Here is a 22,431-nt window from a genome sequence, read left to right on the forward strand (position 1 = left end):
AACCCCTAGCTGTGACAATTGTTTCCCACATTTCTATTTTCCTTCTTATCTTGGCTGCATTGATATTATCATTACAAAACCTTTTAAATTTAATAGTCAAAACCATCCATTTTTGTAATTTATAATGAACTCTAATTCTTGTTTGGTCATATATTTCTTCCCTTTCCATAGATCTGACAGATATAGTATTTCTTCATCTATTAATTGATCTACAGTATTGCCCTTTATGCCTAAATCCTTGTACCCATTTTGACCTTATTTTGATATAGGGTGTGAGAAATGGGTCTATGTTTAGTTTTTGCGATACCATTTTCCAGTTTTCCTAACAATTTTTGTCAAATGGTGAATTCTTATCCAAGAAATGTTTTGGGGGTTTGTCAGACAGTGAATTACTATAGTCATTTGCTACTGTTTCTTTTGAACCTATCGTAATTCATTGATTCATTACTCTATTTCTTAACCAGAACCAGGAAGTTTTGGTAACTGTCACTTTATAGTATAGTTTTAGATCTGTTAGAACAAGGTCACCTTCCTTTTACTTTTTTTTAAAATCAGTTCCCTTAATATTCTTGACCTTTTGTTGCTCCATATGAATTTTGTTACTATTTTTTCTAGCTTGGTAAATTAGTTATTTGGTACAGCACTGAATAAGTAATTTAACTTCAATAGAGTTGTCATTTTTTATTATATCAGCTCTAAATAACCATGAGAAAATGATGTTTTTCCAGTTGTTTAGATCTAATTTTATTTGTGTGAAAAGTGCTCTGTAATTGAATTCATATAGTTTCTGAGTTTATCTTGGGAGGTAGATTCCCAAATATTTAATGATTTCTGCAGTCCCTTAAAATGGATTTTCTCTTCCTAGCTCTTGCTGTTGTGCTTTGTTGTTCATATATAGAAATGCTGTTGATTTATGTGGGTTTATTGTATATCCTGCTACTTTGCTAAATTTGTTAATTGTTTCAAGTAGTGTTTTTAGATAATTTTCTCTGGTTCTTTTAAGTATACCATTGTACCATCTGCAAAGAGTGAAAGTTTTGCTTCCTCTTTGACAATTCTTGTTTTACCATTCTTGTTTGCCATTCGTTGTTTTTTTTTTTTTGCCATTCTTTGCCATTCTTGTTTTACCCTTGATCTTATTGGAAATGCTCCTATTTATTCTCATTACATATAATAATATTTGTCAATGGTTTTAGATAGATACTGCTTATTATTTTAAGTAAAACTCCATTTATACCTTTACTCTCTAGTGTTTTTTTAATAGGATTTATTGTATATTTTATCAAAGGCTTTTTCAGCATCTATTGAGATAATCATTATTTCTGTTGGTTTTGCTATTTATATGTTCAATTATGTTGAATGTTTTCCTACTGTTGAACCATCCCTGCCTACCTGGTATAATTCTTACATGATCATGGTGTATTATCCTAGTAATAACTTGCTGTAATCTCTTTGCTAAAATTTTATTTAAGAGTTTTGCATTGGGGCGGCTAGGTGGCACAGTGGATAAAGCACCAGCCCTGGAGTCAGGAGTACCTGAGTTCAAATCCGGTCTCAGACACTTAATAATTACCTAGCTGTGTGGCCTTGGGCAAAGCCACTTAACCCCATTTGCCTTGCAAAAATGTAAAAAAAGAGTTTTGCATCAATTTCTATTAGGGAGATAGAACTATAATTTTCCTTGTCTGTTTTGGTTCTTCCTGATGTAGATATCAGTACCATATTGCTGTCATATAAGAAATTTGGCAGAACTCCTCCTATTTTTAAAATAGTTTATGTAAAATTGGAATTAATTGTTCTTTAAATGTTTGGTAGAATTTGGTTGAATTCACTTGTAAATCCATCTGAAGACTTTTTCTTAGGGAGTTTATTGATGGCTTCAATTTCTTTTTTCTGAAATGAGTTTATTTAAGTATTTTATTTCCTCTTTTAATCAGAGAAGTTTGCATTTTCTAAATATTCCTCCATTTCACCTGGGTTATCTAATTTATTGGCATACAGTTGGGAAAAATAGCTCCAAATTATCTCTTTAATTTCTTCTTCATTGGTGGTGAGTTCACCTTTATCATTTTTGATACTGTTAAAATTGTTTTTTCTTTCTGTTTTTAAATCAGATTAGCCAAAGGCTTATCTATTTTATTTATCTATGTTTTTTCATAAAATCAACTCTTAGTTTTATTATTGGGTCAATAGTTTTCTTGCTTTCAATTTTATTAATCTCTCCCTTGATTTTCAGAATTAATTGAGGATATTTAATTTGTCCTTTTTCTAGCTTTTAAAATTGAATATACAATTCATTGATCTCCTCTTTTTCTATTTTATTCATATAAGCATGTAGAGATATAAAAATTCCCCTAAAAATTGCTTTGGCAGCATCCCATAAATTTTGGTATGATGTCTCATTTTTGTCATTTTCTTGGCTGAAATGATTGATTATTCCTATGATTTATTATTTGATACACTCATTCTTTAAAATTGTTATTTAGTTTCCAATTAATTTTTGGTTTATCTTTCCATGACCCTTTATTACATTTTTATTGCATCATGATCTGAAAGGTATGCATTATTATTTCTGCCTTTCTGCATTTGATTATAAGATTTTTATGCCCTAGTACAATCTCCCTTTTGGTATGGGTGTCATCTACTGCAGAGAAGAAGGTATACTCTTTTTTATCCCCATTCAGTTTTCTTCAAAGGGCTATCATTTCTAAGTTTTCTAAGATTTCATTCACCTTCTTAACTTCTTTCTTGTTTATTTTGTGATTAGATTTATCTAATTCTGAAAGGGGGGGGAGATTGAGATCCCTATTATTGTAGCTTTGCTGTCTTTGTCTCCTTGTAATTCATTCAGCTTCTCCTCAAGAATTTGGATGTTATACCACTAGGTGCATATATATTTAATAATGATATAATTTCATTGCCTATGGTGCCTTTTAAGAAGATGTCGTTTCCTTCCTTATCCCTTTTATGATTTCTATTTTTGCTTTTGTTTTTTCGGAGATCAAGATCACTACTCCTGATTTTTTTTTTTACTTTAGCTGAAGCATAATGTATTTTGCTCAAGCCTTTTATCTTTACCTTGTGGACATCTCTGCTTCAAATGTGTTTCTTATAAACAACATATTGTAGGGTTCTGGTTTTTAAATAATTCTCCTGTGTGCTCCCATTTAATGAGAGAGTTCATCCCATTTACATTTACAGTTAAGATTATTAATTATTTTGTTTTCCTTCATGTTATCTTCCCCCATTTATACTTTTCTCTTTCCTTTCCTCTTATTCCCTTTTGCTTCCTTTCCCTTTAACTTTTCTTTTAAATTTTAACTTTCAATTTACTCTCACTTGTACTTTCACCTTCCCTTTTATCAGTCCCTTCTTCCTTTTTCTTCCTTTTTCCCCTATATCCTACTTCCCTGTAGAGTAGGATAGATTTTTAAACCCAAATGGGAATGTATCTTATTCCCTCTCTGGGTCAAATCTATTGAATGGGATTTGCTCAGTGATCACAACCCTCTGTTCTTTCCCTCTTCTATAATTGGTTTTTGTTCCTCTTCACCTGATGCTAATTATCAACTAATGTCTATCTTTCTCCTTCTTTTTATGTTTTTATTATTTTTTAAATACCATCAATCAAAGTGCAATCAGTCAGAGGTTGATTGATTGATTCTTTGCTTGATTGATAAGCAGCATTGCCTAATAGTCATTAAGTACCCTCTGGGTTTCTGTCTCATTAGAAATACATCTTTCAAGAGTGATGAATCACATCAACTTTATACCTTATCCCTTTTCAAGTGGGGTTGTTTTCAAGAGGAGGAAACTGTTCATGTTAGAAAAAATTTTTTCAATACATTGTTTTTAATGATCTCAAGCTATTCATTGTTCTAAAGACCAATTTCTTCATTTCTAGCATTTTTCAGATTATGATATATAACTGAGAATCACTTACCTTTCCCAAAGATCAAAATCTATAAACTTATAGAAGCAGGGTAGTAGTTGGGATAGATGTTCCTTTTCAAGCATAAGTCTTGTGATTCTAATCAATATAAAAGACATTAAATAATAAATACATGTAAATTCAAACGACTCTCAGATTTCATCTTGTACCTAGCAAAATTACAAGTGTAACCAAAAATGGGAACAATTAACATTGGAGGGGTTGTGAGAAGATAAGTGATGTACTGTTGCACCATTCCTCACTAATTAATTCACTCTCCCACTCCCTACAGAAGCTGTTCCAAACCTTGACTCTTCTCAAACTTCCTATAAAACCCCTTTCCCCACTTTCTTAGTCTTTCACTTTCATCACTAAAAAGTCAAGGGTATTTGCTAAGAGTTACCTTTCTTTCCTTTTCTTCATTTTACATTAGTCAGATATGTTCCTCTATTATCTCCTTCTCTCCTGATTTGGTTAGAGAGGTGGCCCTTCTCTGCCAAAACTAGTCCTATTTGTATTCTTAATCTTAATTTTTCCTGGCTTCATTAGAATATTACCCTCTTTAAATTATGATCACTTTTTCATTTTCAATCTCCCTCAATCCACTGCTACTTATAATCATACTCATTTTTCTCTCATACTTACAAAACAAAGCAAAACTCACACCTTCACTTGATTCTACCATTTCTAATAGCTGTTGTCCTTTATATTTCCTCTTCTTTATGGCTAAACTCCTTGGGAAAGACATCTACATCCAACACCTGTACTTCTATCTCTTCTAAACTCTGCAATCTGACTTCTGACTTATTATTTATCTGAGAGTGCCCTCTCCAAAAGTTATCAGTCATATCTTGATTGACAAACCTAGTGGCCTTTTCTCAATCCTCATTCTTCTATACCATTTATAGTATTTGAAAATTTTGAAAACCTTCTCCTCCTGGATACTTTCTTCTTAGATTTTTGTGACTTGGGTCTCTCCTGGTTCTTCTACCTGTCTAACTAATCCTTCTCAGTTTCTTTTGCTGGTTCTTCATTTAGGGCATGCTTACTAATCATGTATATCCCCCAAGGTACCAACAGAATATAACATAAAATATGGTTCTGATAATGGTGTGTAGTATAGATTAAGAGGGGATGTATGTCCTGGTATGAGAAAAATTAGGGCTTGAATTAAGATAATTTCAGTAGTAGTTGAGAGACTAGAGAAAAAAAATGAATAGATCCCTCTGGCCAATTGAATAAAGGAAGAGTCAAGGATGAATTTGATATTCTGAGCCTGGGTGACAAGGAGAATGTAATTAATAGAAATAAAAAAATGTCAGGAGGAGGAATAAATTTGGGGAGAGAAGATAATGAATGAGGTTTAAGATATATTTAAGTATGAGGTAACATGATAGGACATCCAAGTGGATTTGTCTACAAGAAATTTGAAGCAATGTTTAGGAAGAAAGAACAGGGCTGGAGATTTATGACCAGTTAGTTTTCTTATTGCCAAGGCCAAAAACTAGAGGAATTAATCCTTCCACCTCTAGGATTCCTGCCCATAGGCTCTGGTAAGTATCTTCCTCTTCTCCCTTCTCTGAGTTCTAGAATCATAATCAAATCAATACTGTCATTACTACATGATGGGATATGTTAATCTACCTCTTATGGCTCTACTTATTATTCCTGTAACTTTTCAAATCAAAATAACCCTGCCTTCTAATGTGTTGCATCCTGCATCAGAGTGAAAGTTCCATAAGGACAGGAACTGTATTGTTTTTACATGTTTATCACCATCTCCTGGCCATTGATTTTCACATAGTAAACACTTAAAAAGTGGTCTTTCATTTATTCTTTCAGTCTGCACGAAGGTATTTGTGATCCATGAGGATATGAGTTGTCCAAGGGAAAACAGAGCAGGGTGAGAAGAGCAGAAATCTATAAATAGAACCTTGATAAACATTTCATATGTAGAGGAAGGGAGTATAAGGTACAGTGGAGGAGAAAAAAATTAAAGTTAAGAGGAACATGGAGATATGGAGGTGTCATAAAAGTCACTGCAATTTGAAAAATGAGAGAGGTTAACATTATGATTATGAGGTGATGAAGAAAGGTGATAAGGGGGGTGGCTAGGTGGTGCAGTGGATAGAGTACCGGTCCAGGAGTCAGGAGTACCTGAGTTCAAATCCGGCCTCAGACACTTAATAATTACCTAGCTGTGTGGCCTTGGGCAAGTCACTTAACCCCATTGCCTTGCAAAAAAAAAAACCTAAAAAAAAAAGAAAGGTGATAAAGGCTAAGAAAAAAAAATCCCTTATCTGACAATTAGAAAGTTGTTGTGAGCTTTAAAAATGCAGCTATATTTGAGTAGAAGGGTCAGAAGTTGTATTTGAGAGGGGTTGAGGACTGGGCATGTGATGAGACTCTAGAGATAGAGATGCTTTAATAATAATAATAATAATAATAATAATTAGCATTTGCCATGAAATGGTTAGAAACAGGATAGGGAATTAGAAGTCATTGGGGAGGGAAAGATCTTGGAGATGTTGGGGAGATGGAATATTTAGAGAATTACATCTTAGAGAAGGACAATGAGAAAATGATTAAGAAATAAGTGGCAGAATTAGTCTTGTAAAGAAAAGGCATCATTTTTTCCCCTATGAGAATGGGGGAAGATAGAAAGATATTCGAAAATAAAAAGGAGGGTTAGATGAGAGAAGTAAGACTTTTTTTTAAAGTACTAAATGTATTTATTATATATCAGATCTATTTAATATGTTTAGTATTTGGGAATTAAATTATTTGTGTGTATGATGTCAACTCTATGGTACACTCATTCTCCTCTAGTCTGCACTACTTACTCTCCTGGACCTTTTGTTACAATGCCCTAGAAACCTTTCACCCAAGAAGGTCACTTTACTTTTGGACCTCACCCATTTGATGCAGTAGGAAAAGGGACATCGTTATATTTTCTTGAGATGGAGTGTAGTATAATGACAGTCATGTTTTTAAAAAATCTTATTCATCTAATAACTCAAAGACTCACAGTCAAAAAATTGTAAGAGGACAATTAGTTCAGCCTGAATAGCAATAGCCCTGACAAAATCTCTGAAATGATCTCCATTTGAAGATTGGGGCAGTATGTAAGCTTGTTTAGAATGAGAACTATTTGTTCCATTTCTGGAGAAATCTCATTGTCAAGAAACTTCTTTCATCAACTGAGATTTGTCTCTGTAATTTCCAGTTCCTGCTCCTAGTGCTGACCTCTGAGGAGGCCGAGTGGATCTTGGAGTATGTGTGGAACAGCTATCTTGTTTCTCCTAAGTATTTCCTCCTCTAGGCTAAACCTTCCTAGCTTCTTCAAAAGTGCTCCACATTTGACCAGGATCCCTGGCTTCTCAGCATCCCAGTTCCCTCCTCCAGGTGAATGAGTTTATCAATTTCCTTTCTAAAAATCTGGCATCAAAACCAGCCTTGGAGAGGGAAAATTCACTGTGTCTTTCTCAATAAAGAGAGACAAAAAAATTCAGGTAGTCTCTGCTTTCCTCTTCTGAATACAACTTTGGATAATTAGATCAAATGGCCTTGCTAACTCCTTAGCTTTCTTTCTGTTGTGCTTAAAGAACCCATCATAACTGACTTTGAAGTTTCTTATAAGGTGATTCCTATGAGCATTTAAAAAAATATTTAATTTCTAATTTATCTAACACAATCTTCTTTGAGAGCAAAGGACAAACATCATCATCATAATATATCTTGCTATATTTTGTAATAGTTACCCAAGGCTGATGAAATTTACTGTTGTGATAGAAGCCAGAAAATGAATACCTGGTCACTACTCGGACTCCCTCTTTCACAGGTTGGAGGTGTTCCTTCTTTTTGAGTTCTCAAGGTACTAGTACTAGGAAGACATTGTTGCTCTTAAAATATTTTTTGATTATATTAGCCATTTGGAAATTTCCATCTACAGTCTCATATTTTTTAATTAGATTTTTTTGTCAATGTACCTTATCTCCCATTGGATTAGAAATAGCATTAAGTTAGAGACTTAGTCTAATTCAAACCTGAAAATCTCTCAATGTTTGTTGAATTAAAAGAAATCTTTGTTTCTTCTGTCTCTTAATCCTAGTGCCATATATTGGGTATAATATTGAATATTGAAAAAATTCTTTGATTTATTGATTTTATCCAAAAACCTTACCTCCACATCTTGTTCCAGTGAATGAAGTGTATATTTTAGCAATCTATGTATGGATGGATAACTTAAGCTCTTCCATTATTGTTACCTGACTTAACTTTGTTCATTGATTTTTCGCTTTTAACATTTTCAACCCAGGCTCCTTTTACAGGTCAGGTGGCCCACAGTGTATAGAATCAGAATGATGGAATGGAAGGGATATCAGAGATTGCAGAATCACAGAGCCATAGAATCTTATAGTTGGAAGGAATCTTAAAGGTCATTCAGACCAACTGTTACCTGACCAAAAATCTTCTTTATAATGTTCCTGAAAAGAGATTGTTTGAACTTTGCTAAATGATGTTCTTTGAGAGGGAAATAAATTACTGTCTTCTAAGTAGTTCATTCTATTTTTTTGAATAACTATTGTTAGGAAATTTTCTCTTCTACTCAATTTCCTGAACTTCAAATACTTGGAGACAGTTATTGTGAGCTATTATTTTCCTTCTTTCTTTCTCTCTAGCTCTCCCTAACTTCCAACTGTAAAAAGTTTATGTCTTTTATCCTATTTTTCTGATCAAAAATTGGTTTCTCAGCCTCTAATTGGGATTTGTATGTCTGAATATTGAGCTCTGCCCTCTTCAAAGTCTATGTCTCTTCAGCTATAAATCAGAAGCAAAGCAGCCTGGTCCCCCCTCTAATTCTATCTACAAGTTTGGCTTTCCAGTTCTATAATCAATCAGAGTAAAAACCATCCTGAGAAAGCAGGTTATCTCTACAAAAAACTAAATAAATTGTTATATTTATGACATTTTGGAAAGGGAGAAATCCCAATGTTTTCTATGTCTGTATCTTATCTGATTAGTACATAAAATATCAAGTCAGAATAGGAGACAGTAGTCCTGCTGGTAATTGGATCTTTGTCACTGTTGATTTAGGATAGATCTTACGGATGGGTTTGAGAATCATAAAGTAACCAATGACACTTTTATATTTTAATGTGTTACCTGATTGGTTGGCAATCAAAATTTTATGATTCATTGTGTGATTTCTATAAATACTTTTTCTTCATTAAGCTCTTGGCTGATAATCTTTAATGATGTCATCCTCCTATAGATTTCTTTCTAGGTAAGATCCTAGAGAATAAAACTTTATGGGTAATCTAACTTTTTTGTTATTCCATTTTTAGCTGAAAAAAATTAAAGTTAACACAACTTAAATTTCTTAAATTTCTTCAATAGATCTTCTCCAGGAATGATACTGAGACCATCTTGGTTTCTCTTCTTTAGATGCCCCCTAGTTTATTCAATTCAGTTCAATAAACATTTTTTAGTAACTTCTCTATGTGAGTCATTGTATTAGGGACTGGGGAAACAAAAACTAAAAACATACCCTGCCCTGAAGTAGCTTACATTCTACTGGGAGAATATAACACCTAAACAAATAAGCTGGGGTAGCTAGAGGGTGCAAGGGACAGAGCACTGGCTCTGGAGTCAGGAGGACCTGAGTTCAAATCAAAATCAAAATCAGACACTTAATAATTGCCTAGCTGTGTGATCTTGGGCAAGTCACTTAACCCCATTGCCTTAAATAAATTAAAAACTAAGTTTAGTAATTTGAAATGGTAGTCCCTGAGTTTCTCCTTGAGGGAAAACAATCATTCTGAGAAGTGGAGATGAGGAAGGAATACATTCCAAGAATGAAGAATGGCCTTTGTAATCACAGGAACAGGAGATGAGATATTGAGTTTGAGGGATCACTAGTAGTAAATTTTAGCTAGCTCATAGAGTTTGGGAAAGGGATGTTGCGTGAAATTAGATTCAAAAGGTAGGTGTGAACCAGATTATAAAAGATCTAATTTACTAGGCAAAAGATTTTGTCATAAGGATATTAAGATTTGCCTAGCTGATCACAATGGAAGACTAGGGCAAGGAGGCTTTACTCAGCTGTATCAACTTCACTATTTTTCTTTATTGAATTTTTCTTTTACTTTGGCTAAGTAAATCACCTTTTGTTAACTATTGAATGACCTACAAATGAATGACCTACAACTAGTACCCTAAACTATCAGGGTACTAGTTGGAGTCAGGACCAACCTAGAACAATATCCTTTGACCATTCTTTTACATTTGAATCATTGTTACCTTTATCAGAAAAACTTATACAAAGGGTTAATTTGTTCCTTTTAATTTTAATATCATTTTTTGGGGAGGCAAACTTTTAAATTTTATATCACTAAAATTATTCATTTTAACTTATATGATCTCTATCCCTTGTTGGTTGTGAATTCTTTCCATATCTTTAGTTCCCAAAGGTATTTTCTTTTTCACTCTTCAAATTTGTTTTTGAAGTAATCTCTTCATATGTTATATATCCGTTTAAAGCTGATCTTGGTATATGATACAAAGTATCAGTATATTTAAATGCCATATATCCACTTAGAACTTATCTTGGTATATGATGTTGACCTCTACCTACTTTCTTGCATGTTGCTTTTCAGATTCCCAGAAATTTTTGTTGAATATTGAGTCCTTATCTCACTATCCAGGATCTTTGGTTTTATTGAATATCATGATACATGTTTGCTTGCTTCTGTATGTTGTGTATCTCATTAGTTCAATTCAACTTCTCTTTTATGTTAATAGCTTTAATAATTACCATTCATAGAGAGCTGATCATTGTTTCTTCCTATTGTTTTTTCTATTGTGTTTTTCATTATTTGTCTTGAAATTCTTTTGTTCCTCCAGATGAATTATTATTTATTTCTAGCTAGATTTCTAACTCAGGAGGAATATTTTGGCAGTTATGTGAGTGATAAATTGGAGAGGGGAGGATCTCAAAGGAAGGTAGCCAGGAGGTTATTACTAGATCATGACTATTTTTTTCATATTAACACAACACAGTATTCTAGATGTAATCTGGGGGGTTTTAATGTTCAATGTCAGTCAATAGTGTCAAAGATAACCAAAAAAAAAACCAGAGCCATTTCAAGTCATTTGGCACCCTCAGTAAGCATGTCAGGGCAAACCATGAAGTGTCCTTGAAGGACATAGCTCAAACTGGGTCCTCAAATCAACATAATAATTCATGACATGAAAATGATACAGTAATTAAGACAAATTAATAGAATTGGAAGCTAGATACTTTATTACTTTCTTATTTGCTGATGGATTCATATATTAAATTTTTGAATTATTTAGACTTTAGAATCCTGAGACAGAAGCTCCAGTTTTCCTTTCTTAGTTATGATTCTCGAAATAAAACTAAATTGAGAAGCATAATAGATCTGCTACAGTCTGCTCTGGTCAGATCATTTCTGGATAACTTAGTTTCAGACACCAGAAAGCATCTCAAACCCAACATTGTCTAACAGGGAAATAGAGTTTTCTTCTTCTGCCACCTTAGTTTTACTTCTCCTCCAAACTTTGCTTTTTATTTGCAGGAAACCACTATCTCACTAATCACATACTTTTTGGTATGGCTCTCTATTCACTAAACTGTGCTGCCCCTCAAAACCTTACATTCTGTTCTTCACATCTTAGACCCTTTTCTCTATCCTAGTCAAATTGACCTACCAGCTGTCTCCTATATAGGTCATTTTAGCTCCTGCTTTTTGTATGTGCCCCCCCCCCCCCCCCCCCCCCCCCCCCCCCCCGCCCTTCCCCATCCCCTATCCCATACCTGGAATGCTCTTTCACCTCTTAGAGAATGTCTTATAGAATCATTGACTTCCTGCAAAATATATTTCAGGTACCACTTGTACACAAATCTTTTCCTGTTGACTTCAATGACCAGCACTTTTTTCTTGAAATAACTTAATATTGTATTTGCTTCCCTCCCCACCCCCTAGAATATAAATACCTATGCTTTGTCTTTGTAGCTCCAACTCTTGGCACAGCATCTTTTACATGTTCTTGTCACTGAGTTGTTTTCAGTCATGTTTGAACTCTTTGTGACACCTTTTTGAGGAGTTTTCTTGGTAAAGATACTGTAGTGGTTTTCCACCTTCTTCTCTAGCTCATTTTGCAGGTGAGGAAGCTGAGGCAAACAGGATTAAATGACTTGCCCAAAGTCATACAACTACTAAGTGTTTGAAGCCAAATTTGAACAAAACCATCCTGACTCCAGGTCCTGACTTCTATCCATTATACCATCCAACTACCATTAACTTTCACTTGGTAAGTTCTTGTCATGGCATCATCTTCTTTGAAAATGAAGGACAAACAACAAGTGGTTAGGAATCTTTATAAAATTGGATTGATCATGTATGTGACTAAGTCTTTACTGCTTGATATTCTTTCAGCAGGAACAAATATTCAAGAAAGATTGAAAGCATACCATAATGGACAAGGAGAAAAATGACTACATCAGGGAGTTGTTGGTAAATGTTTAACTGTCCTGTCCAAAAATGAAATATTATGCAGGACATACTTTTTAAGTTCAACCTGCATTATTAACATTTTCTCCATCACTTTTTAAAATCTAGACACTCAACAAAATAATAAATGAAGACTAACTTTGTTTATCGTTGGCTGTTTCCAAGGTGTAAATGCTCACATTGAAAATTTAACAAAAGGATCTCATGAGCTGGTTGGAGTTGGTTCCAACACAACCCTGGTTCAAAGAAGTGAAAATAAGTCTCTTGGGTATATAAAAACTTATTAATGAGCCTTGAAGTGAATCTTAACAGATCTCAAAGTGTTATATAAATGTATGCCATTGTTGTTATTGTTACCAATCTACTGAGGTTTTGAGTCTGAGCTATGTGGTACGCAGTGTGTCTGTCATTAAACAACCATAGTCAAGCCAAATTTAGACAAGTTCATCTGCAGAAGAATGGTCTCCAAGTGATGAAATGTTTTAATCCCAGCAAATCATGAATCTACCAAGGCATGGAAGATTTTTAAGCTGTGAAATGGTCATATGTTGCATTCATGATGAGGTACTAAGACTGAATGGATCAAGTGTTGGACTTTGAGGCAGGAATACTGGGGTTCAAATCTCACCTCAGATATTAGCTTGGTAATCCAGGGCTTAACATCTAAGATTTCCAGTTTTTCATCTGTAGCAGTTTTTCACAGGATTGTTATAAAGCTAAAATGAGGTAATGTATGTGCGATGCTTGCAAAACTTAAAATGCTATATAAATATGAGGTTATTATTCAGTTATAATCATAATAAAATATGCTAACATGGAGGTATTATAAAATAATGAGGGAATTTAGGCAAAAGCTTTTGGAAAAATTTAAAACATTAAACAAATACAAATATTGTTGCCATATTATTTCCTTTTCTCATGTTCCAAGGTTCTGACCTCAGAGTGACTGTATAAGGATTGGAGGCAAATATTTCTCTCCTTTTGCTTGGTGTGTCTCCATTGGCTTTGGGGAAGAACACAACCTTGTCCCTAAAGAATGAGTGAGCACTTGGTGCTTTCAAATGAAGGTGATTTATTGTAGTGTCATCTCATTGACAGTTCAGACAATTCTCAACAAGTATTTTAGAATTTCAAAATGTTGACATTCAACAGTTGGAAACAATATAATAATAAAAAGAAACTCAAAAGGGCTAACAGGGAACCAACAGCAATATTAATACACTTCTACCAGTTTCTCCAAGATTAATGAGCTGGTTAAGAGAGAACCATTTAACTATATTTCATAGATTTAAAAAATGATTTTTCTTCAGTCTTTTTTATGAAAGTTCAGACTCTGAATTCCTCTTACTCATGAACTGCCCTTTCCATCTTCCCAGGTGATGTTATTATAAAACTGCTTATTTGAATTGACCATCTGATAGGGAGATGAATTTTTTTCTCTGAGTGAAATGGTTAGGAAAATGTGAAGATTTGCATTTTCTCCAAGGCATGCATAAAACAGAGGCAAGTATCTTTTTTCAAACATTATAATCAAGAAGGTGCCTCCTTAATATATATATATATTATATATATATATATAATATATACACATACAACACAAACACTCAATATTTAGCTATTTCTAAAGTATACTGCCTTATGTTTATACATTTATTACATATTGCACATAGGTTCATACAGACATGAATGACAATTTGCAGGGGTAAACATTCTTTTGAGGAGGACCATATGTGGACTTCCTGAGGGAGCTTATTCTTTACCTTCATGAAAGGTTGTTTTTAGAAGCAGTTCTTTTGAGAGGGAGCCCATATATTTACAGAAGTCACTGAGGGCTTCTTGTGGTGTGTCACCCAGCTCCCTAAACATAAGATTCCTTGGCATATTGGATCTGGTCAACCTCAAAGACTGGCTGACTACACCTTCCCATGAGTGAGTCCTGTTTGTTTTTTAGCAAGGATTCAGACAAGACCCTTAAGCCATGAAACTGAGATGTTGGTATCTGTCCTTTCCTTTCTACAGATACACTGGAATCCCCACTCTGTAGCCAAGTTTCACCCACAGGTGATGCACTGTCTCTGTTGAGTAATTCTTCACTAGGTGTTTTCTTGGAATGCCCACCATAGTTCAAAAGTAAAAGAGATGGCAGTCTAGAGTCCTGATTTAGCATAGTGTCTTTCATACTTTGGACTGTCTGGCTCCCATAGGGAGGAATTTTGGAAATGCGGCAATGTTGGATTGCCTCCTCATAGGATGGTGGCCTTCCAGGGATTTTCTGATCCACAAGTTTGAAGACATCTTCAGCTGAGAGGAGTCGTGACCTTGAATCCCTACATTCTGGAGCTGGTTGGCAATCAACCATAGCTTCAGCACAGCTTTTTTGGACAATTCTGCCAGTGAGTTGTCTCTCCTTTTTGAGATCCTTCTTCCCCTGGTCTTTGGGAAAGTGCCAACTTGGAGTTTTGTTTGGCACCTTCTTGTGAGAAGGAAAAGAGAATGACATGGAGTGTTTTTTTCTCTCTCGGGCAGGATTACTGTTTCCTTCAGCAGCCTTTGTTGTAAAGGACTGATGCCTAGTGAAAAAGTTCCTTTTTGGACTGGAAGGAGAAACCACTGGTGAGTTGGCAAAGACGGAGCTATCAGAGGAACTATCCAGGGAACCACAGGAGGAGGTTTGGGGGAAAGACCCCACAGGTAATTCTGAGCATAAAGTTCCTTCCTTTATTTGAAAACCCAGTGTCTTTTGCTTTCTGTGTTGTGGAACAGGGAAACATTCCTCTGGAAATGAGTCTTTTGCTTCTTGATTCCTCAAACAGGAGCTTGCCTGGGAGATGGTGAAGTTGTCCTCACTCTTAGCCAGTTTCTGGCTTTTGATCCTGCTTTCAAGGCAGTGTTTTGAGGATGGAGCACTGGGTTCTGAGTACCTCCTTTCTTGAGGGCTGAGTGAGTTTTTTAGTAAGATGGCATATGAGACAACAGAGTCAGGTCTTGACTTGTGTTGATACTCTTTATTGTCTAAGTCATTGACCAGCCCTTTGGTGTCTGGGAGCATCTTGTTCTGAGAGCCACTCCCACTGCTACCTTCTGCATCAGCATCTGTACTCTCATAGGCTGAATCATTTTGTAGAGTTGATATATCTGGGGGAGAAATTAGATATCATTTAGACTTTCTTTATGGTTTGCAAAGGCTACTTCAGAAAAACACCTGTGGCTAACCCTTTTCATCCCAACTCTGTTGGATTCTTGGAAGTTTGGGCTAACAAGAAATTTACTTTTTGCAAAAATGGACTTTTTCTGTCTTTTGGGACCAGCTATTTTGGGAGGTAGATTATAGAAAGAGAAAAATACTAAGAGAAATACGTAAGACAGGAAATGCAACAAAGGGAGAAAACAACATTCCATGGAAAGTTCATCTTTATTGGTTAATAAACTGTGAGCTCCTTGAGCACAGGGATAGTGTTTTTGTCTTTCTTTGCATCCACAGAACCTAGGACAATGCCTGACCTACCTTAATTAGTATTTCTATATTCAATAACTTTTTCTTTATGGTAGAAGGCTAGATCTTGTAACTGTAATACTCTAATTGAAAATTACTGGGTCATAGCTTTGGAGATGGAGAGGCTACTACACTCTAATGAAAGTCAGTACATAGTCCAGAAAATACCTGAACAGTCGGTGTGCTCCAATGAATCATCAGAAGTGATGCTGGGTGAGTGCCCTGGTCTGTCCTCTCCAAATATTTCAGAGCTGTTATCAATGAGGAATTCTACCAATGTCGTAATCTATGAAAAAAAAAACCATGAGTAAATTTAGCAGATTATATGGAATTTAACAGCTTCTTTTATTTTTATTTTTCTGTTAACTGAGTAAAGTACTTATGGATTAATTTAAAGCAATGAACAGAGAAACAAAAAACCTAGTAAATAATTTCTTATCAAAACTATTACAGTTATAGAGACTGATTTCATCAAAGAGAACCATATTTTCTTCTTTTTTTGCAAAAGGAAAAATCATAAAAAGGAAGTTCTAAAAGATGGGGAAGAACATACCTTGTTGTTCAACTTCTTCTGGTCATCAAAAGACAGACTTTGGTCAGTGTTGAGGGTCAACATGTTGGGTCCAATACAAATGGCAAGATTGCTTGAGTCCATTTTGCTGATATCTGAATTCTTGCTGATATCAGAAAGCACACAGACCAGATGTTTGAGCAGTAGGAGGTTTGCCCTTGGTAGTTTATTTGCAACCCTAGAATAAGATGTAAAATAGACTTATGAAAAATTCACTTGATGATGGTAGCCTGTAGAATATTCAAGCAATCCACCTTGCCCTGCCCTTCCTTTTGAAATGAGGAAGATAATTAGAAGAACAAAACACACATACACAGACACAGACACAGACACAGACAAAACTTAGCATTGAGAAACTTCCATTCAGGGATGTGCTAGTTGAGCATATCCTGAAACCAATTCACCAAAGGGCTTTGAAGGTCTAATATGTAAGACTTCTAAAATGAAAAACACCTACATCACCACCCTTGAATCTTATAGTGCTATACTTAATCCCTTCCAACTTCATGACTCTGTTTTAAGAAAGCATTGTAGTCTTGTTTTACACCTGAAAATCATAATGTATGAGGCTGATTCTTTTCCTTCTCGAGACTACAAAATTTATTTTCATAGGATATGATCCTGGGCATTTCTTTGATCTGTGGCCACCAAAGAAAGTCAGCAAACAAATCGTTGATCAGAAAAAAAACAACTTTCCAAGAAGTGCTCATGAAGATCATCCATGTGGTAGCCATATTTAGTAAGAACTATAAATTATGCCTGTAGCTCAATCTTTTTGTTTGTGAAATGAAAGGATGACATTTCTTGTTTCCCTTTCTCACAGACAAGGGCCAATGTTTGAAAAGTACTTTGAGTGCTTTTGAGATAATCTTAAGTTGGATCTTTTAAAGAAAAAAAAACTTCATTATCTTCTATCCTATCCAAGCTGTACTTTAGCCATCCAATTATGTGCAGAAACCATGATGTTTACACAGTCTCCGTTATGGTACAGCGAGTTCTTAGGGTTTGATGGTTTTAAAATAGATTTTAGAACTGTCTTTTCACTAATATGTTGAACTTATTAGTTATTAAAATAAACAGTCCCTTGAAAGATATACTTAAATTGAATATTAAATATGTTGAATTCAACTATTAAGTCTAATACTGAATACATTGAATATTGAGTATACTTATACTGATAAACACATAATTTCTAGTTCAGATGTTCATAAGAATGGGAAGATGACTGTTCCATTCAATATTCTGTATCTGGGAGGATCATTAAAATATATTTTTAAGATAGCATATTTGCATTTGTTCTACATGATTGCAGGCTCAGAAGGTTAGAGGCATCCTTTAGAAACTCATAGTTTTGCTTAATAAACTTTAATGGATTTATCATCCATGAATTTATTTAAAACCTCCTCAAATCTCTTTATATTTTTATTCCAAACTTGGTGTAATGAATTCTATCCATTTATTGCCTGCTTTTTTTTTTTTTAGGTTTTTGCAAGGCAAATGGGGTTAAGTGGCTTGCCCAAGGCCACACAGCTAGGTCATTATTAAGTGTCTGAGGTCAAATTTGAACTCAGGTGGTACTGACTCCAGGGCCAGTGCTCTATCTACTGTGCCACCTAGCTACCCCTATTGCCTGCTCTTTTAAAAGTTTTATTGGGTTCACAATGATCTTTTTTTAAGCTTTAGGGATGCCCCCTAATATTCATGTTCTGGGAGGATGGTGAACAAGTTACCCAAGTTTTTAAAAACTATGATCTTATAAATTCAGTCATAAAATACTCTTAACTATTGCCTGTGGTTGAACTTTATGGTTTCCAAAGTCCCTTGCTACTTTAAATCTATGATCCTTTATCTACTAGTCTAGAGAAATGATTCCTGAAATCAATGCTTTTATTACTTACTGTTTTATGTTCTCAATTTTGTCCTCCTCCTGTGGCTTCTCTAAGGCTGCCATCCATTCTTCAAACAGATCTGATGAAAGTAGCTTAAGTGGGATACTCCTGAGGAAATCCTGTTTGAAGAAAAAGGATGTGGCTTAACAGCTGTCTATCTATTGTGGAATGTGCTAATATCTTTGATTCCTTCCAGGGAAACTAGTTCTTATCTTTTTTTGTTTGTTTGTTTAGGTTTTTTTCAAGGCAAATGGGGTTAAGTGGCTTTCCCAAGGCCACACAGCTAGGTAATTATTAAGTGTCTGAGACCTGATTTGAACCCAGGTACTCCTGACTCCAGGGATGGTGCTCTATTCACTGTGCCACCTAGCTGCCCCCAGCTCTTATCTTAATACAACTATTCCAATAATTTCAATTAGGAAAACTATCTTATTTCACATTACTCTTCAATGATTACCTGCTGGCAGGTATAAAATTTTATTTCCAGGTATGAACTAATAGTAGCAGGATCTTCTAAAACTGGGGAATCTAATGACATGAGATTGTTCAGAAATCAACCTAGGTTTCCTATTCCTGCAAGAGTTTGGGACACAGGGATAAAGAGAATATCAATACCAAAAAGTTCACTAAAATGGCAGTCTTTTAGGGTCAACTAGTCTGAATCTTAGAGTGATAATAACTGCTTGTTATTTTATTAAAATTTTACAATGGTCACATTTTTATTAAAATCTTCGGTCTATCATCTTAGCCCTGATTTGACTCCCAGCCTATATATCCTTGCTATTCATGGGAGCTTGGGCAATTTCTTTATCTGTAAAATGAAGGAACTGAACTGGATGGTCTATATAGGTTCCTTCCAGCTCTAGATCTATGAACTATAACTCATAGTGTAAATTTACCTTGAAAACTGCAGCCAATAGATGCACAGGTCTGGTCTCCAAATTGACCATTCCCCCTGAGTTGAGTTCCTCCTTAAGCTCTTTCCGGGCTTTTTCATTGGCAGCTTTTCTGAATATTCCTTCTGTTGAAGGACCTTTGCTTTGAAGAATATTAAGGATTTCCTATAGGAAACATATAGAAATGAAAAATGATTACATTTATTGGATTGACTTAGCGAAACTAAGATCCATAGTTGGTTGAGGATATTTTTATCTTTAAGTTCAGAATCAATTTTAGCACAATGATGTCTTTTGCATTAAGTTGCTACCTTTTCAGTTTTTGTGTCAGGTATGTCAGAAGCATGAATCTGGCAGCTTTTATACATAGGTCTTTCTTTCTTTCAACATGGTCACCACTATTCTCTTCAACATTGCCCAGCTTTGGTGCCATGGGAAATGGGGTAGCTATTTTATATAGTCTTAAATGCAGCTCCTGCTCCCCCCAACTATGAATCCATCCCATATATACATGGGCTTCTTCACTTTTTGTCTGGGCCAAGGTCCCTTTTGAAGTTTGGTAAAGCCAATGGATCTCTTCCCAAAATAATGTTTCTAAATACATAAAATATATAGGCATATGAAGGAAACCAATGATATTAAGTACAGTTATTAAAATGTTTTATCAATACCCCCAAGTTTATGGACCCCAGGTTAAGTAGTCCTGATAGAATAACTATTCAATAGATTTCCATGTTAAATTCCTAATATTCTATAGCTATAATCTGTTGCAGCTTATAGAAAGCCTGAAGTTCTGGGGTCATTGGGTCTTCTTTTGGAGAGAGGGAAGAAGAACACCATTTCCTGATTTGCTCTTGCATACAAATTCTATTTCAAAAAGGAAAGGATTGGTAGGGAATAACTTTACTTCAGTAGTCTTAGCATGAATATCATAAAAGCACAACTTTCATGGAATCTGGTCCTAAGATTCAACAAGGAGACAGAACTGAAATGGGTCTGGCAGCCAGTATACCTGAATGGGTTGGGGAAGAATGTCATCCTCATCGCAGATTATTGACAAGGGCTGGTCAAACAGGGAGGGTTTCCATTCTGGTGCTAAAAGCCCAGAAGATTCTGATGAGGAGACTGGCCTTCTCATGGGGAAAGGCCAGGGTATCACCTTTCTCTTCTTATTTTCTGTAACAAACATGAACAAGCAAAAGAGACAACTGAGACCAAATTTTCATGCAACCAATGGTACATAAATAAATATCTGCAATGTGTTATCACATAGTAACCAACTATATGAGAGAAATAATTTCAAAAAAAAATAAGAAAACAGAGAAGAAAAGAGAAACTTAAGAGAACCCTGACTGAAAAACAACCACATTATCACCAAGGCAACCAAGTCCTAAACATCAATACCAAGACCCAACTAGTCTCCACCTTTCCTGTTTTTATGCTGAGGCAAGTATTTTCTCTAAAAAGTTCATAAAGTAACATGTGAACCATCAATACTCTAGCCTTAAAATAGTGGTTTAACCACCACATTGGACATTCTTGACCAGAAGCTTATCCAAGTATTTCACTCCTTTGAGAGGTGGCCCTGTATTCTTATTTCCTTATTATACAGATGAAAAAATGAAACTCTCAGAGAGGAAGTTACTGTTCAGTTTCATAAAGATAAAGATAGCATTGACCGACTAATTCTTTGGAAACATCCAACACTGACCACGAGGGGGCAGTTTCTGTTGTTTGCTTTCTTGAGTTGATTATGCCTTAGTGTGTCTCACTTATTATTACTAAATGGGGGAAATGCTTATTCCCAAACCTTGCACTTGAGAATTTTTAGTGTAACTTGTAGCCACAGAGTTTATTCTTTTTTCTACAAACCAGATATGAACATTTTGTTTGACATTTTCTCTTTATTTCAGAAACATTATGTTCCAGTTCCTAAATAGGGATATTTCAGTGAAGTATATTGCTCTCTGGTAAAGAAATTTCCCTTATCAGCACAAGTTGAGACCTTCTTTATAACTTACTGTCTACCAAGCAGAACTACACACACACATACACACACACACACACACACACACACACAGAGAGAGAGAGAGAGAGAGAGAGAGAGAGAGAGAGAAAGAGATATTTCAGATATGTAAAATCTGAAATATCTCTATTTCTGAAATTTCTGAAATAAAAAGAAAATGTCAAACAAAATATCCATTTCTGTTTTTTTGGGGAAAATGAATAAGCTTTGTAGTTAAAAGTTACTTATGCTCAAAAACTACAAAAAGATCTAAGGTCCAAGATCTAAGAGAGACAGAAGGGAAAAGGACAGTACTAAGTGAGAGAAGGAAAGAGAGATTTAGAAAATACATCATTTTTGTAGTATTTATATGCGCATTCTGAAGTAACCAAAAGTGTATGAGGGATTCATTAAACTGGCTCAGAGGGTGATTGTTCTAGAAAGAGTACAGTGCCTCTCCTTTCTGAGCCAACTGTCTCTGAACCGACAGGCTGAACACTTAGCCATCTAAGTGTTAATGTTGTAGTGGTTAACAGAGCATTTATCAAACTAAAATTCTTAGTAGTGAAGACTCTGTGGTTTTGCAACCAAGAACACTGACTCTCAGCATTTATATAAGATATAAATTTATTTTTGAAACTCACCAATCAGGTGGCAAATCCCATCTTCACCATCACATTGTGGCAGCAAGAGATGTTCTTTGACATCGCCCTAGAAAGATATTTATCTCAGTTAGAAATCATTTATTAAAGTAGTTCTCTTTCTAAATCAACTCGTCACATGTCAATGAGAATGTTTTACTTATATTAAAAGAGATTAGAATATATTAAAACAATTCCCTGAATCTAAAATGAATGTCTTTAAGTTAAAAAATCAATATTAGCAAGCGCTTATTTTTTTTTTTCTCCTTCTCTCTCCCCTGGGTGGAAAAAAACCAAACAAAACCCAAACCCTCATAACAAATACGTATAGTAAATCAAAACAATTTCCCACATTGACTATGTCCAAAACATGTGTCTTGTTCTGAATGTTAAGTACATCACCTCTCTGTTTCTCTAGAATTAATCTTAAACTCTAAGAAATAGTATATAACAGATTCTAGGTTAATT

The 22,431-nt window shown here is 34.9% G+C and overlaps 2 protein-coding genes across 3 annotated transcripts in view; both read right to left on the minus strand.

Moving 5' to 3' along the window:
* Window positions 1-8,278, minus strand: part of RSPH3 (radial spoke head 3) — a 120,950-nt gene extending 112,672 nt beyond the window's left edge. Inside the window, exons 1-2 of the mRNA XM_074187950.1 lie at window positions 8,115-8,278; window positions 3,944-4,030 (exon numbers count right to left, since the gene is read on the minus strand). Of these exons, the coding sequence (XP_074044051.1) occupies window positions 3,944-4,030; window positions 8,115-8,122 (95 nt within the window). The 5' untranslated portion in view covers window positions 8,123-8,278. The remainder of the gene's footprint in view (window positions 1-3,943; window positions 4,031-8,114) is intronic.
* Window positions 8,279-11,949: 3,671 nt separating this feature from the next.
* Window positions 11,950-22,431, minus strand: part of TAGAP (T cell activation RhoGTPase activating protein) — a 157,896-nt gene continuing 147,414 nt past the window's right edge. For both annotated transcript variants that reach the window (XM_074187952.1, XM_074187953.1), the window contains 7 exons: window positions 21,967-22,033; window positions 20,330-20,493; window positions 19,321-19,482; window positions 18,431-18,540; window positions 16,515-16,710; window positions 16,130-16,247; window positions 11,950-15,603 (listed from right to left, as the gene is read on the minus strand). In XM_074187952.1, coding sequence (XP_074044053.1) covers window positions 14,327-15,603; window positions 16,130-16,247; window positions 16,515-16,710; window positions 18,431-18,540; window positions 19,321-19,482; window positions 20,330-20,493; window positions 21,967-22,033 — 2,094 coding nt within the window. In that variant the 3' untranslated portion in view covers window positions 11,950-14,326. The remainder of the gene's footprint in view (window positions 15,604-16,129; window positions 16,248-16,514; window positions 16,711-18,430; window positions 18,541-19,320; window positions 19,483-20,329; window positions 20,494-21,966; window positions 22,034-22,431) is intronic.

Source organism: Macrotis lagotis, chromosome 5, assembly GCF_037893015.1.
Source record: "Macrotis lagotis isolate mMagLag1 chromosome 5, bilby.v1.9.chrom.fasta, whole genome shotgun sequence".
Classification (NCBI taxonomy): domain Eukaryota; kingdom Metazoa; phylum Chordata; class Mammalia; order Peramelemorphia; family Peramelidae; genus Macrotis; species Macrotis lagotis.